Source organism: Camellia sinensis, chromosome 11 (genome assembly GCF_055761805.1).
Source record: "Camellia sinensis isolate YWXY chromosome 11, ASM5576180v1, whole genome shotgun sequence".
Lineage (NCBI taxonomy): Eukaryota > Viridiplantae > Streptophyta > Magnoliopsida > Ericales > Theaceae > Camellia > Camellia sinensis.
In genome coordinates, this window is record NC_138971.1 from 66561626 (window position 1) to 66577234 (window position 15609).

General features: G+C 38.2%; 1 protein-coding gene across 1 annotated transcript; it reads right to left on the reverse strand.

Moving 5' to 3' along the window:
- Nucleotides 1-7581: 7581 nt before the first annotated feature.
- On the reverse strand, nucleotides 7582-9184 carry LOC145801993 (uncharacterized). The gene is made up of 2 exons (XM_082894044.1): nucleotides 8753-9184; nucleotides 7582-8660 (listed from the first exon to the last, which is right to left on the reverse strand). The coding sequence occupies exons 1-2, from the start codon at nucleotides 9110-9112 to the stop codon at nucleotides 7998-8000; spliced, it is 1023 nt and encodes a 340-aa protein (XP_082750170.1). The 5' UTR covers nucleotides 9113-9184; the 3' UTR covers nucleotides 7582-7997.
- Nucleotides 9185-15609: the final 6425 nt, after the last annotated feature.

The window sequence follows — 15609 nt, forward strand, 5'->3', positions numbered from 1 at the left end:
CAAACAACATTTTAATAAATTTTTATTTACCCAAAAAAAAAAAAATAGGACAATGGGTGACATGAAGAACATGCTTTCTTCTAGTAGAAAATGGCTATTGAACTGGCTCGATGACATTCATGCACGGAGTAAAAGATGTTGAAATGAAGTGCTAAACCATTGTAGGTTTCTCCAAATGTTTGGATAGCTAAAACACCAGTGGAGGGCAAAGTTGTAATTGTATATACTCCAACATTGAAAGGGCAAGCTTTTCAGAGAGGTAAAGTTATAATTGCTAGTGAAGTATTCCAGTTGATTAATGAGATTATTCAACTCAACTTTTTATGTTAAAGGTAAATTATTCTCTATTAGAGTGGTGGAAGAACCTTTTATTTCCATGGATTCTGTAAAAGCATTTTTGTCCTTCCTCGTGCTTTTTTAGTCGGATTCTTTGGTGTCCTATGTTGGGCCAGTTACCTGTTCAAAAGATGAAGTGTCTACAAAGAAATAATAAACAGGATGTCCCAGGGATAATTATGAAGGTGGGTTACAAAGGAGTGAAGTCGAGTTTTTTAATATTTAAATTTGTTTATAAAGAATTAGTCGAGCTTGAACTCAAACTGAGCTCTAGTTGAGTTGCAAAAATCGAGCTCAAACTCGGCTCGTCAAATATTTGTTGAATTCAAGCTCACTCGATTACATAAACGAGCTGAGTTCGAGCTTGAGTTCCAACTTAAAAAAATTAAATTTAAATAATTTACTTATTAAGATAATATATATATATAATTATGAGTAAAATATATAATAATACTTATATTAATAATAAATTTCATCAATTAAATATGTAAATTTACACAAACACCAAAAATAAATAAAAAATAAAATAGGTTACTGAATATTTATTTATTTATTTTTATGTTCACAAGCCTTATTGAACCTAGTTTAGGGCTATTCGAGTTCGGCTCGATTAAAAATTGAGCTCAACCTTGTTCATTTAGTAACAAGTCGAGCTCAAAAGAGCTTTAAATGAGCTGAACTCAAGTTGTTTATAAACAGCTTATTCCTTTGTAACCCTATATGAAGGTAGTAATATTAACTCGATCTATACAATAAATCAAGGTTTGGGTCAATAGATTAACCTATATGGCTCAAAGCCCAACAAAACTAAGGCCTGCCATCACCAATGGCTCAATACAAAGACTCTCTATAAAAGGTCAAGGTACGTACTCAAGCCCTCTTTTTAGGGTCTTTTCCTAATATAAGCCTTTTTTACATTGTATTTCTAAAACTAGGTCAACTTCTGATGGAATTTCAAAACTAAGCTAAAGCGCCATTACTATTCGCGCTTTTACTGTTAGGAGCGCAAAAGTAGATGAACAGGAAAATCGCTATTACAAATAGCAACTTTGATTAAGAAGTCGCTGTTCCGAATAGCGCTTCTAGGGTTAATTTTTTTTCCCAAGGAAAACGCTGTTAAGAACAGCGCTTTTTACACAAAACTGTTTTGCCAGAAAACGCTATTTCTAATAGCGATTTTACACAAAATTTTTTTGCCATAAAAACGCTATTAAGAATAGCGATTTTAACATAATAAACGCTATTACAAATAGCGATTTTAACAGAAATTTTTTTTTTTCGCCCAACGTTTTTAACATAAACTTTGTTGGAATAAAACGATGTTTTCAAGATAAAACAAAAGAAAAAAACATAAAACATATTTTAAAAAATATATTTACACTGTATATTTTAGTACTTGGCTTTACTAAAGCCATTATCATGTTAAAATATGTTTTTTTTTCTTTTGTTTTTGTTTTTGTTTTTGTTTAGAATGTGTAATTCATAAATTTTACATAATATGAAAAAAAAACCTCTTTTCATATATTAATTTTACATACTATTTTTCATATATATAATTTCAAAATCATATTCATGTAGATATTATTAAGCCAATCATGTTCATTTATTTGGCTTTACTGAAGCCGTTGTCATGTTACATTTTTCATTTTTTCTTTTGTCTTTGTTTTGATTTAGAAAATGTAATTAAAATTTTTTTTTCGTCTTCACTAAAGTTGTTTTCATGTAAATTTTTTTTTTGCTTATTGTTTTGTGTTTGTTTTGGGTTAGAAGGTGATAATGTAATTAATAATTTTTTTTTTCGCTTTACTAAAGTCGTTTTCATGTAATTTTTTTTTTTCTTCTGTCTTTGTTTTGGGTTGGAAGGTGTTATTTAGAAAATTATTTTGGCTTTACGAAAGTCGTTTTCATTTAAACATACATATATATTTATTCTTTTGTTTTGGGTTAGAAGGTGAGAATGTAATTCAGAAAATCAATTTAGTAAACCAGTTTAGTAAAACTGTTTTGTACCCGTTTTCATTTATAAAATTTATTTTTTTGTATCGTCTTTGTTATGGGTTAGAATGTGATATGCATGCTGTACAGTTCGAAGCACACCTACACACTGTGCAACTCGACGAGCAACGACGAAGGGTGAGACGCGAAGACCACCGCGGAGTAGGCCAAGAAGACAAAGGCCACAGCGAGAGCTCCTAAAATAAATTTTCTCAACATTTTTGTAATAATACTTAATACATAATATACGAAGTCAGTACTTTACAAAATACTCATACGGACATGAAAACAACATAACTGAAGTTGCAAATGTAATAGTTTTCAGTTACATAGGTAGTACAGACATAATTCTCCCACAAAAATACATTATAGACACCATGAACTGAACACACATTACATATATCCTGGACACTCTTAACTGAACACACAATACATAAACATAACAGTTAGATAGACAAACACCTAATTCATGACCTAATATTGCATATTAATAGCCGTAACATTTAACAGACACAATACATAAACATAAACTTAAACATAAACATAACATAACATAACAGTTATACTTACTCTAACACAGACATTACATATTAATGCAAGTTGTTATATTGCCGAAGTGTAGACATTAACACCTAATTCGCGCTTAAATTGGCAGGTGGCTCAGAGTCTGAACAATCCGAAAGCTCAGCGTCAGAGACAAGTTCAGGATCCTCCATGATAGCCTTGATAGCCGCAACATTTGGTTCTGTTTTGTTCTTCTGGGCATCCTTCTTAAGTATGAGTAGCTGCATATCGCGGGCCAATCTACGACCCATTTGAGAAATCTCACGTTGTAGTGTTTGACATAGTCGATCAACATTATCAGGATCTTCCTTTTGGATCTCAACAGAACGTGCTTTTGGCACCTTCAGTCGTCTTTCCCGACATAATCTTTCGTTTTGCACTCGCTCTATAAATAGTGCGGGCCACTTAAGAAGTCTAGCCTTTGCATAACCACATCCTGTTTGATTTTCTGATGGATCCTCCACCAAACCACATGGATCTCGATAGTACTTGGGCATGACAAAATGTCGCTTCCCAAACCTATCATGATAAGCACAAGAGGCATCCAAGAAAGGAAATGGTGTTTCATCTTGAGCATCGCCACTTCCCCTTCCCCCTCCTCGTCGTGAACTTTCACCCCTTTGCAAGTTCTTACCACCTTTGCGACTCCCACTCCCTCCTATGAACCATGTAGCCGTGCTAATTTTTTAAAACAAATGAATGATAATTTCGTAGGGCGAAATGAGTTGTAAGGTTGTGTCTTCACCTTTACTCGTTTATATAGTTGATTATGAACGGATAAATGAGAATCCCACATATATGCATGCTAACTGTAAGGTAAATGCATGCTGACTGTAAGGTAAATCAATGGATTCACTGTTGCCATGTGACTTTCTGAATTGAGAATCCCACATATATCAATACGAGATGAGTTGTCACTGTAACAAAAAAGTCGAGAAAAAAATGGAGAAAACCAAAGCATGTGCACCAAGTCACATGACTTCACAATCCATCTGCATATACGAACAAAATAAGGGCATGCTGACTGTAAGGTAATTCAGTGAATTCACTGTTGCCATGTGACTTTCTAAGTTGAGAATCCCACATATATCAATAACAGATGAGTTGTCACTGTAATAAAAAAAATCGAGCAAAAAATCGAGGAAACCAAAGCCTGTGCACCAATTCACATGACTGGACCATCCATCTGCATATAAGGACAAAATAAAGGCATGCTGTTTGTAAGGTAAATCAGTGAATTCACTGTTGCCATGTGACTTTCTGAGTTGAGAATCCCACATATATCAATAACAGATGAGTCGTCATTGTAATACAAAAAATCGAGCAAAAAATCAAGCAAAAAATCGAGAAAACCAAAGCATGTGCACCAAGTCACATGACTTGACAATCCATCTGCATATAAGGACAAAATAAAAGGCATGCTGACTGTAAGGTAAATCAGTGAATTCGCTGTTGCCATGTGACTTTCTAAGTTGAGAATCCCACATATATCAATAACAGATGAGTTGTCACTGTAATAAAAAAAATCGAGAAAACTAAAGCCTCTGCACCAAGTCACATGACTTCACAATCCATCTGCATATACAGACAAAATAAAAGCATGCTGACAGTAAGGTAAATCAGTGAATTCACTGTTGCCATGTGACTTTCTGAGTTGAGAATCCCACATATGTAAATAAGAGATGAGTTCTCACTGTAATAAACAAATCAATAAAACCAAAGACTGTGCACCAGGTCACATGACTTCACAATCTATCTGCATATACTGACAAGTCTCTCCACGATTTGACTACTCAATGTGTGAAAAAATGAAGCTTATGAAGCTTACGACCCGCTATTTGTATTTCATTGAAAAGTATGACTATTTGAATTGTTCTTGTCATTTGGGAAGCTATTCACCGACCTACCTGTTATGTTTTATGTGTTGGTGAAGGCAGTAGTTCGATTCACCGAGTTTAGTTTTTTGTCAACCCCTTATTCATTACCGGAGTCATCATTTTTACTGGACTTTCAAGAATTGGAAGGTGACTCTTTCTTCTTTCCCGATGGAGATTGAAATTCGTTGTAATTTCATCCCTATTTCAGCAGTCCCAGTTAAGGGAACCTTTTCTCCGAGTTGCCTGATCTATGTTATGTGTTTTAAGTATTCACATAATTGAACATACATTAATCCATTCATTAATCCAGAATATTCATTAACAAATTGCAATTCAATAAAGAAAGTCATGAACTCATAAATGTGTACTTATAAATGTAGTTATTTCATAAACTTCAGGTTCATAACAGAAATACTTGAAATACATCCGTACGTTAGACCAACAACAACATTGTCTTACACTCCAGTAACGAACATATGAAAGATAACGGTGTTTGATTTCTTATTCCTCATCTGACATGTAGTAGTCAGAGAGATATTTGTCATTGTTTAAGACATTATTTCGCTCAACCATTGTCAAATCTCTGTTGCTTGCTTCTGCCATTTCAGTGGCTAGCTGAAGCATGAAATGTCGACATCTCCGCATCAACATCCTGTTGTTCTCCTTCTTAATTCTGCTAACTGCTTTTTCATAGTCACTCACATTTCGTCTAGCCATGGTCAATGAACGACGATGAGGTACCGGTGCCCCAAAGTTACGTAGATCATTATACAATCCTTCTTGCTCCGTTACCCTGAACGCCCATTCTGCTCGGATTCCAGCATAATAATCCTTCGGACTCGAGTACTTTTCGCTCTTGTAGTCATACATAAATGGAGGTAGCAGCCACACTTTCGGATTTATTTGCCGGCGTGAACTTCCTGCACCTCTTGAAGACATTGTTAATAAAATTAAAAAAAATAATAATAATAGTAATTGTATATATATTACTATTGTTATGACTTCAACAAACATCATACTGGGGTATTTATAGACATCATAGTGGTGCTAGGGCACTATGGAATAAGTGATACACGTGATATTATTTGATGTTATTCATTTCATGTAATTTGATTACCCGTGACTTTGTGTACCTGTGATGTAGTCACGAACGTGGTTGTAAGATAAAATCATAATTGTAGGCCATAGAATCACAATGCAATCCCTTCATATTCGAGCAGTGCGTTGTCAAATAAAACAAAATGCAGTGAGTTGTCACATCGCGACATGAAACTATTTTGTCATGCTTACTTTTGTAATACAATAAGTAGTCACTTGGAATTGACGATTTCAGTACGTATAGGTGTTTTTGAGAAATTATAAATGAAATCGAAAAATGAAATTTTCTTTATATTAAAGTAATATTGTTCATAAACTATCATTGTTTTTCTCACCAACATAATAAAATGGTCACCTGGTAGGTAACACGATTGGAACTTTGGTGCCTATATTTTATCTTATTTTCAGTTAATGAACTTCACAGTCATCCGATTTTTATTGTCATTACACAACCGTCCATCATATTTTTTTACCAACTTAATAGCATTTTCTGCTTCTTTTCACAGTCGTAATAATGTAACTTAGATGAATTCTGAAATGTGCGGAAAAAACAAAGCATGTAAGTTGCACTGCAGAAGTCACATGCATCACGTAATGTCAAAAAAAAAGTCACAACGTATACAAGCATGGCAAAGTAAGAAAGTCACATGCATTACTGCATCACTGCATAAAGTGACATGCAGCATTGCATCACTGCACAAAGTCACATGCAGTGATGCAGTGATGCACAAAGTCACACGCATCACTGTATCACTGCACAAAGTCAGATGCATCCCTGCATCGCTGCACAAAGTCACATACCTCCTACCTACTGTGCCCATTGGAATTATGCACAAAGTCACAGGCATCACTGCATCTGCGGCACAATAGCCGATGCTACAGGCCGTTGATTCGTTCATGACTGCACAAAGTCGAGTCCTGACAGCCGAATGCACTGGATAAGGTCAGTGGCATGCATGTGATCGAATAGGAAATTGCATACATACAACTACCATGTGTATATATGGTATAAATATCGTAGCATACCACAACAAAAGTTTTACAGCTATTTCTAGCGATATCATCATGACATATACGGTGGTTGATCTATATTCAGCAATGGGTCGCTATTGGGTTGCAGATGGAGATGAATTTCAATACCCATTAAATCCAAATTTGCATTACTCACGTGCCACCGTCAATACCATGAGAGCTGAGTGGGAATTTCGCAAAACTCGAGCAAACGTTCTCGTTGAGCTATGCCGTGAAGTTAATCTTAAATTTCCTCGCCGGTTAGCCATGCGTATGCCAACTGACACTCCACAGTTGTTGCAAAGGGCATTGCATCGTATCCGCGACGAGGTTAATCGCATGACCCAACGTTTGCAAAGGTCCGGACTAATAAAGACCGCAAATGAGCGTGCCGAAGATGGGTTAATGGATGATGCACACCAGTACTACGCCTGGAGCATGGATGTTATGTATGAATCTGATATTGAGATGTCAGATGATGATGATAATGAATGAAATTGTTTGGATGAACGCCCAGGGCATTTCTGTAATGCATGCAATTTGTAATGCTTATCCATGACTTATCAATGAAGCGAGATATTTCAATTATTTTTAGCCTTAAACAAACATATTTTTTATAGCTTCTTTACACGTTTTGTTCAAACCAAACGCGTTTGTAATTTATGTTCTCCTAAATTACGGATAATGAGAGAGGGGTAGAGATGTGAAACAGATTTGTGTGATTCATCAATATAAATAAGAATAAAAAATTATGAAATTATAATTGCGAATAAATAAGTATGACACTTACATCAGCTGTACAAGTTTGACACATACAAACAAAAAAAAGAAAAAAAAAACCTATATAGTCCATATCGCAACCGCTAATGCCCTAACCTGCCCCCAGTCCCACAACCCCGACCTTGGATCTCCCTCCTTGGTCTCCTACGGTAGACTCTCTGAATATCTGGCACTCTCTCCCCTGCATGTGGCCCTCCACTGACTGCCTGTGGAGCCTGTGAGTGTGAGTGTGACCCCCCCTCTCCTACATCTGATGCCCCTGATCCTGCCTGTGCCTGTAGATCAGATACTGCTGTGAGCTGTGAAACTCCCACTCCCTCGTCTGGTGCAACTGTATCACGATCTGCAGCTGGACCCCGACCTCTGCCTCTGCCCGCACCCCGACCTCGGCCGCGACGTCCCCCACGACCATAACCTCTCCCTCGCACTCTGGGGGGGCTCAATATGGGCCTTATCATCAATATGGGAGATGTCAGTGAGAACTGCATCATGTGTACTCCTGGGCGCGGTCGAAGTAGTCCCCATAAAAGCAGGTGGTAACTGGATGGGTGGGGTAGCAATATCATGCATGAGCCGGGGCGCGGTCGAAGTACTCCCCAGAAAAGTAGGCTGTAACTGGGTGGGTGGGGTAATAACATCATGCATGAAGCGGGGCGGTGACCAATCAGGGTCAGGGTCAGCATGCTGGGTAAGATGTACGTGTGGGGAATATGGAGAAATGTATGGGGTATCATGTGGTGGGGTGACTGAAGTCGAAGGACCTGCTGTGGCTCGCGCTGAACTGAGAGGCACTGACGTGGACGGGACTGATGTGTCTGGAGCAGCTGCTGCACTGTGTACACCGTAGTCCCCAAAATGCAGACGATCTACCCGATGGGCATGCTGGATCCCCTCGTACAATAACTCTCTGATCTCTACAAGGGCCTGCAGACCAAGCTGTCCATCACGTCTGAAAATGGCGTCCTCAGCCAAGTGATATGACCTCCCAGCTCGAACCACCTGGAAAAAAAATCAGATATATTAGGCTATAGTTGACTGAAAATAATCAATTATGATATTAACAATTATCGGAGATATAGTACGATACTCACCAATGCCTCGAGAGAAGGCCCAACTCCCTGATATCCGGCCTCGGACAGGTGGCTCGGATTACCGACAAGTAGGTGTGTATGTCGCCGATACCATAACATGTAAGGGTCGGGAGAGGGGAGGACCCCATCGCTCCAGTCAGCCTGTACAATAGTGTCGCAACGGGCATCCCACAACTGTATGTATCGCATATGATGCTGACTCCAGTCGGTGCTGGCTCGGCCACGTCTATCCGTCGCATGCAACCGCCACTCGGTGTCACACCGATCCAGCACGGCCTGGACCCGACCAAACTGTCGGAGGACGCGATCAGGGAGATGCCACTCAACCACGTCAAAACGAATGAGTGGTACTCTCGCCATCCATATATCCTCACCTAGGCGGTAGTAGTCTGGGAGCGTCTGGAGGACATCAGCATAAGGCTACCAAATAAACTACAATAACGACAAGTCTATTAAAAATCGCTCATAAACATATACAGTCCATATGACAATTAAAATTTAGGTATTTAAATTTGATACCTGGCCGTCTATCATCCGGTCAAGCTGGTCTCTATACACGACCACTACGTGGGTCGATACGACCTCGTGGCTCATGTCAACCCTCCACCGGCTACCTCGAGGTCCGGCCGGCATCTGCATGTCTCCCTGCCCGATGGGAACCTCACCAGGAGCAACTAGTTGCCGCCTAGACGGGGCAATGCGAATCAATCTCTCCCACGCCCAAATCTGCAATAGTTTGAACGCAATTACAATATTGATATATGCCATACAATATGAATTGACATGTAATAAAATTCTTACTAACTTGTAGCAAGACAAGGGGTCCTCCGATCTGAGTCACACCCACCTGAGTGGCTCGACATAACATCCTATACAAGCATGCCAAAGCCGCGGCGCCCCAGCTGTACTGGCCGATGACGTCAATGTCTCTCAACAGTGGCAAATACATCAACTTGAGCAGGTTCTGTGACTTATCAGGGAGAAGTACCCCCCCAATAAGCCACAGAATATATGCTCGCGCATGCTGCTGTCACGCCCATAACTCGCCCCTAAAAGTTTGGGCATGACCACCTCAGAAAAACGGACATAAAACCTGATGAATATAATCTATGGGGCCTGAACGGAAGCATTTAATAGTATATAATAGCAAACAAAAAAAAATAATAATAATAGTAACAACATATCCATTGAGCTACCACTACCATGCCAGGATCACAAACAGAACATAATGCCGTTAAATATACAGTGACGTGCACCTGAAGATAGCTATGTACATAGACATATGCGCCGATCTTAACAGACATTTAGGGTACAAATTAAAACTAGCAAAACTCCACAACTTGAACAATCAACATCTAAGGGCTTAGATACTCAGGGTTTGACAACTGGGTAACAAAAGCCACAAGTGAAGGTTGATCTCCAGGTTGAGTGCCTACAGAAACAAACATAAAATAGAGTGAGTCAAACTCAGTGAATAATAATACATAACAATTCAATGCTCAACGTGAATTATAATCCATATCCGTGTGTTTATCAATAAAGAGAACATATGGTTTATTTGTTTCTGTATGCATAGCTAAGTATCTTTTTCAGAAAACTTGTCATATCTTGAACATTCGGGGTTCCATAGTGCATCTAGGCATTTTGGGGAAAATTATCCGGCAAGCATATCATATTATAAACATATCATAAGTTCATAGCATTTTTCTCATTTCAGAAGTTACTTATCATATGAAACATTTCGTAACTCCAAATACGGATTTCATCAAAGTCATTTATATTTTAAGTATCTTTTACGGAACGGCCTTGAGCCTAATCTTGAACACAATGGCTTTAAGCCCTTAACAGAACGGCTTGAAATCCTTAACAAAATGGCATGAAGCTCTTATCAAAACGGCATAAAGCCCTTGAAACACATTGGCATTAAAGCCCTGAAACATATGGCATAAAAGCCCTTGGAACATCTGGCACAATAGCCCCTTGAAACATATGGCATAAAAAGCCCTTGAAAAATGGCATATAGCCCTTGAAAAGTTGGCATGAAGCCCTTGGGATGGCATAAAGCTCTTGTAACTTGTGATGGCATAAAGCCCTTGTAACTTGTGATGGCATAAAGCCCTTGTAATGGCATAAAGCCCATGAAACTTGTAATGGCATAAGCCCATGTAACTTGTAATGGCATAAAGCCCATGAAACTTGTAATGGCATAAAGCCCATGTAACTTGTAATGGCATAAAGCCCATAAAACTTGTAATGGCATAAAGCCCATGTAACTTGTAATGGCATAAAGCCCATGAAACTTGTAATGGCATAAAGCCCATGTAACTTGTAATGAGGATGATTTCAGTCTTCTTAAAGTATCAGTATGCAATAATGCACATAAGTTCCCATGGCCTGATTACAAATTAATACAGGTGTCTCGCGAACAACTGGATAATAATAATCATAACAATTATTAACTGAGGCCACATAATAATATTAAACATTGCATGTGTGTCATAGGTTCTTGATGACCTCGGGTCCATAAGTAACACAATAGAATAATCTCAGTTTCATACAGATACTTGGCTTAAAGATGAACATAACTCTATTTATTCATTAAGAAACGACGTAGTTTGCTTATAGATAATAGAGAATTATTATTCGCTATTGATAGAACGAAGTCATTCCAAAGTCATACCGATATATGCCAATCTTTCAACGTTCACATTGACTTTCACTCATCATAATTGTTCATGTAACATGTTTGTGTAACACTTACAAGAAAAAGAGCGTTAGTGATAATAATCATCAATAATAAATAAAATGTACATCTCCGTACTATTACTCACAGTGCATTAGTGGAGCATCTATTCCTCCCGAAGCGTGTCCTACACACATATGAAGTCACACATTAATTCTTTAAATCATTTCCCCTAATTTCCTTTCTCAATTTAACATGATTTATAATGCCCATAACAAGGTTCATTCGTAAATTTTTAACATTATTGCAAAACATCTCAGAAATTCAATTAAACTTGTACACGTATAACTCAACCCACCAATTTCATGATTCTATTTCCAATTTGAGCAAAATCATTCTTTATCATCACAAATTCATCTAGGGTTTCAAGAACATAAAGTTTTCCGTAAAAAAATTCATACTTCTCATACCATGACCTTACATCCCAATTCCCTCCTTGATTATACATCTAGGGATCATACTCCATCACTTTAACCCATCAATTGAACCTTCAATGTTTCAAACTCAAAATTCCCAAAATCTCATAATTTCCTCTATATGCTCAAAATGAAAATTTATACATTTATACAATGAAAATACCTCAAATCTAACCATGGATGTAAGTATTGAAGAGAAATAGAACCCCTACCTCAATAATCAAGCAAAAGAGTGGGCTTGGAAAGAAGCCTTCGCGAAAACATTAATCCTCCCTTGTTCTTCATCCTTGATGCCAAAAACCATGGTGGATCGTGATCAAAGTAAAGGAATTCAAGGGTTTGGGGGCTAGGGTTTCAGACATGGAAGAGAGGAAGGAAGAGGAAAGAAGAAAAACATCTAAAATGATCCAAAATCCCGTTTTTAAAGCTGCTGGTCCCAAAAACCCGCTCGAGCGCACATCTTCACGCTCGAGCGTACATGCATTCAGTACAGATGTCAAAACTTCAAATAGGCATAACTCTCCCATCCGGACTCCGTTTTAAGTCGTTCTTGTGCTCAAATTGAAGCCCCGAAAATAAGCTTTCCAATGGTTCCAACCTCACATCCAAATTCAAAGTGTGGAAAAAGAAAAGGGCAAAAGAGTGACGGCTGATCGTAGACAAAATATTCAAACTAAAGTTTTTGATCCAATCTTACTCTACCATCATATTACCACCACAATCAAGACCCCAAAATAAAATAACGAGGTTCCAAATACACCACTACAATGTCAAGGGAAATCTTACTTCTCACGCTCGAGCGTCGCTTCAACCGTTCGAGCGCGCACAGACCAATAAAGCAGTCCGCTCGAGCGTCAACTTCTCCGCTCGAGCGGAGATTCACAACTCCCAGAATCTCAGGCCGTCTGCAAAATTGCTGAGAACCCCAAAAGTCCGCTCGAGCGTAAACTCCTCCGCTCGAGCGGAGGGAAAAATTCTAGGTCGTCACAGCTGCTGTACTAACTCATCTGCAGCATGATCTGGAAAATCGCCCTGAAAATGCTCCGACAGCCACCTCACCCTCACTCTACCTGCCTGTAAGTCTGCAGGTGTAGGTGCTACTCCCAATAGCTCAGCACATAGCGCTATCCACTGCTCCGTCGTCAATGATGGGTCAAGTCCAGTAACTGCTCGGCTATCAATCCGTAGACCGTATAGGACAGATACGTCCTGCAATGTGACGGTGGCCTCACCGGTCGGGAAATGAAATGTATGAGTCTCTGTGCGCCATCTCTCGACGAGAGCAGTAATGAGTGGGTGGTCCAGTCTGATATGGCCTATACGATATACACCATAGAATTCCGCGCGTAGTAGACACTACAAGACTCTATGGTCCAATGGACGATCCCACAGGCCGGAATCTCCCCGTCGGCATGCCACCACGGTGCGTGACTGGTCCTGCATAACAGAATGAGTATTTTAAATTATAGCATTATCAAGGAAATCAAAAACAAAATGCATTGTATTTTCATTGTACGCGTAAAGTCCAACAAACGTTATTGCATACCGGGTCCTCCCATATACTGTCAGCCCGATGTGGATGACTCAAAAGGGGGACCTCATCAGGTAGATGTGCCATGAAGCCTGTACAGTTGAAAAACAAATACATTTTGAAAAACTGTATTGGTGAGCATGTAATTTAACTATATCAATTAAGCTCAAATTATTATGTACATGACGACTTGGAAAATAAATGTGGTCGATTATTTTAAAAGTATAAATTTGTGTGCCATTAACATGGAAGCAATTAACTAAAATCAGAATTTTGCATATTATGTGCCATTAAATATGATAAGCAATTCAACATAACCTATCGTTATCTATGCTTCGGACTAATGTAAAAATCTTTTACAAAGTCATTTTACGATCTCAGTTACATAAGCTTAATAATGACCAATAACATGTGGATAGTTTTTGTATGTCAATATTTACAAACAAAATGGAATGATCATTTTTTTTTCAAAACTTCATTATTGATTTTGGCATATTTGACATAACCTCATTATTGATTTTGACATATTTGACAAAATTCGTTACATTTATGGCATATTCGACAACTTCATTATTGATTTTGTAATTTTTGTTTTGCAATAAAGTAAAAAATTTGTAAATTACGTACATGTAATTCATAAATTCTAAATGTACAAAATGCTTGAATCAGTCGAAATATTAAAATCTTAAAATGAAAGAAGAATTATGTGATTTTAAATAAAATTCTGTAATAAACATTTTCAATGAAGTAGAGAATAAAAATTATGATAGTTATAAATTTTGTCAAGCAAATAAAACAATTACAATATATAAAGAATTAAACAACAGAAATGATCTATTACAAATAAAAAATGTTCTATTAAATGTATGACCCCGTTTACAAATAATGAATTACAAAAGAAAAGAAAATGATCTATTACAAATAAAGAATTACAAAAAGATCTATTACAATATGTAAGTATTACATAGTCTTCATCGACCAAGTCGCGCCGGACATGTTCGCTTGTCATGACCTGTCTGCTGGCACTCACTGCAACAAGCGGTCAAATGCCTATCTGATATGTCCATCTCATTCGGAATACGAGACATAGATGCACGACCCCGTTTCACTTATCGCAGACGCAGTACATTAGGCATTAAAGTCCACTGCGGATCAGCCCAATAATCTTGATGCGGTATTGGATTGAATTTAGTTTCCCAAATCCTCATGTATACAGGAAGCCTATATACTAGATCAACGCACTCGAATGGATTGTCACCGCATTCAGACATTACAGCGAGCATATGAGAACATGGATAGTGTCGTATCTCATATTTCCCATAACTGCACGTGGGTTGATTCATCCGCACAATTTGTGTATTGCGACCTCGTCCATGGCGAAAAGATGTTTGCACCTCAAACACGCGGCGTGGCCTATAAAAAAATTGTAATAGAAACTAATGAAGTTCATGTTTTTAGGTGCAGTTAAATTGACAACATAATAACAATAATTTAATTTATATTACAAACTAACCTGTCATATGATATCAACTTGAAAGTATTTGCCTTTGCGATGCCATCCTCAATAGTTTTTTGCATCTGTCTAGGGTATTGAAACTCATTTCGTACATCTAGTTCAGCTTGGGCTCCCATCTCGTCAAAATATTTTACAAGCCGCCGAAATGTAAATTCAACCATAGCTGAGATAGGTAAGTTCCTTGCACCTTTCAAGACGCTATTGAAGCACTCTGTATCATTGCTAGTCAATACCCCCCAGCGATGTCCACCGTCATACGAAAGGGCCCACTCCTCAGGATTCATCTTGTAAACCCAAGTGATGGCTTCTTGGTCAATAGCCTGTATTTGTTGTAAGTAACCATTACACTTTCGTCGTTGATGAGCACTTCCTGCTTTCCATAGAAGTTGTTTCAGCTCCTTATTTCTGAACGTAGTGTTAAAGTTACTACAAACATGTCGAAGGCAGTGCCGATGATATCTAACAAATTGGAGCGAGGGATTCAACCAATGCCGCCTCACAGCAGCTAAAATACTCTCAGCTCGATCGGATATCAAAGTCACTCCTTGTCGGTCCATGACAATATGTTCCTTGATATTTGAAATGAAGAACGACCAAGACTCCAAACTCTCCTTGTCGACAACAGCAAATGCAAGCAGTAGTACTTTGCCA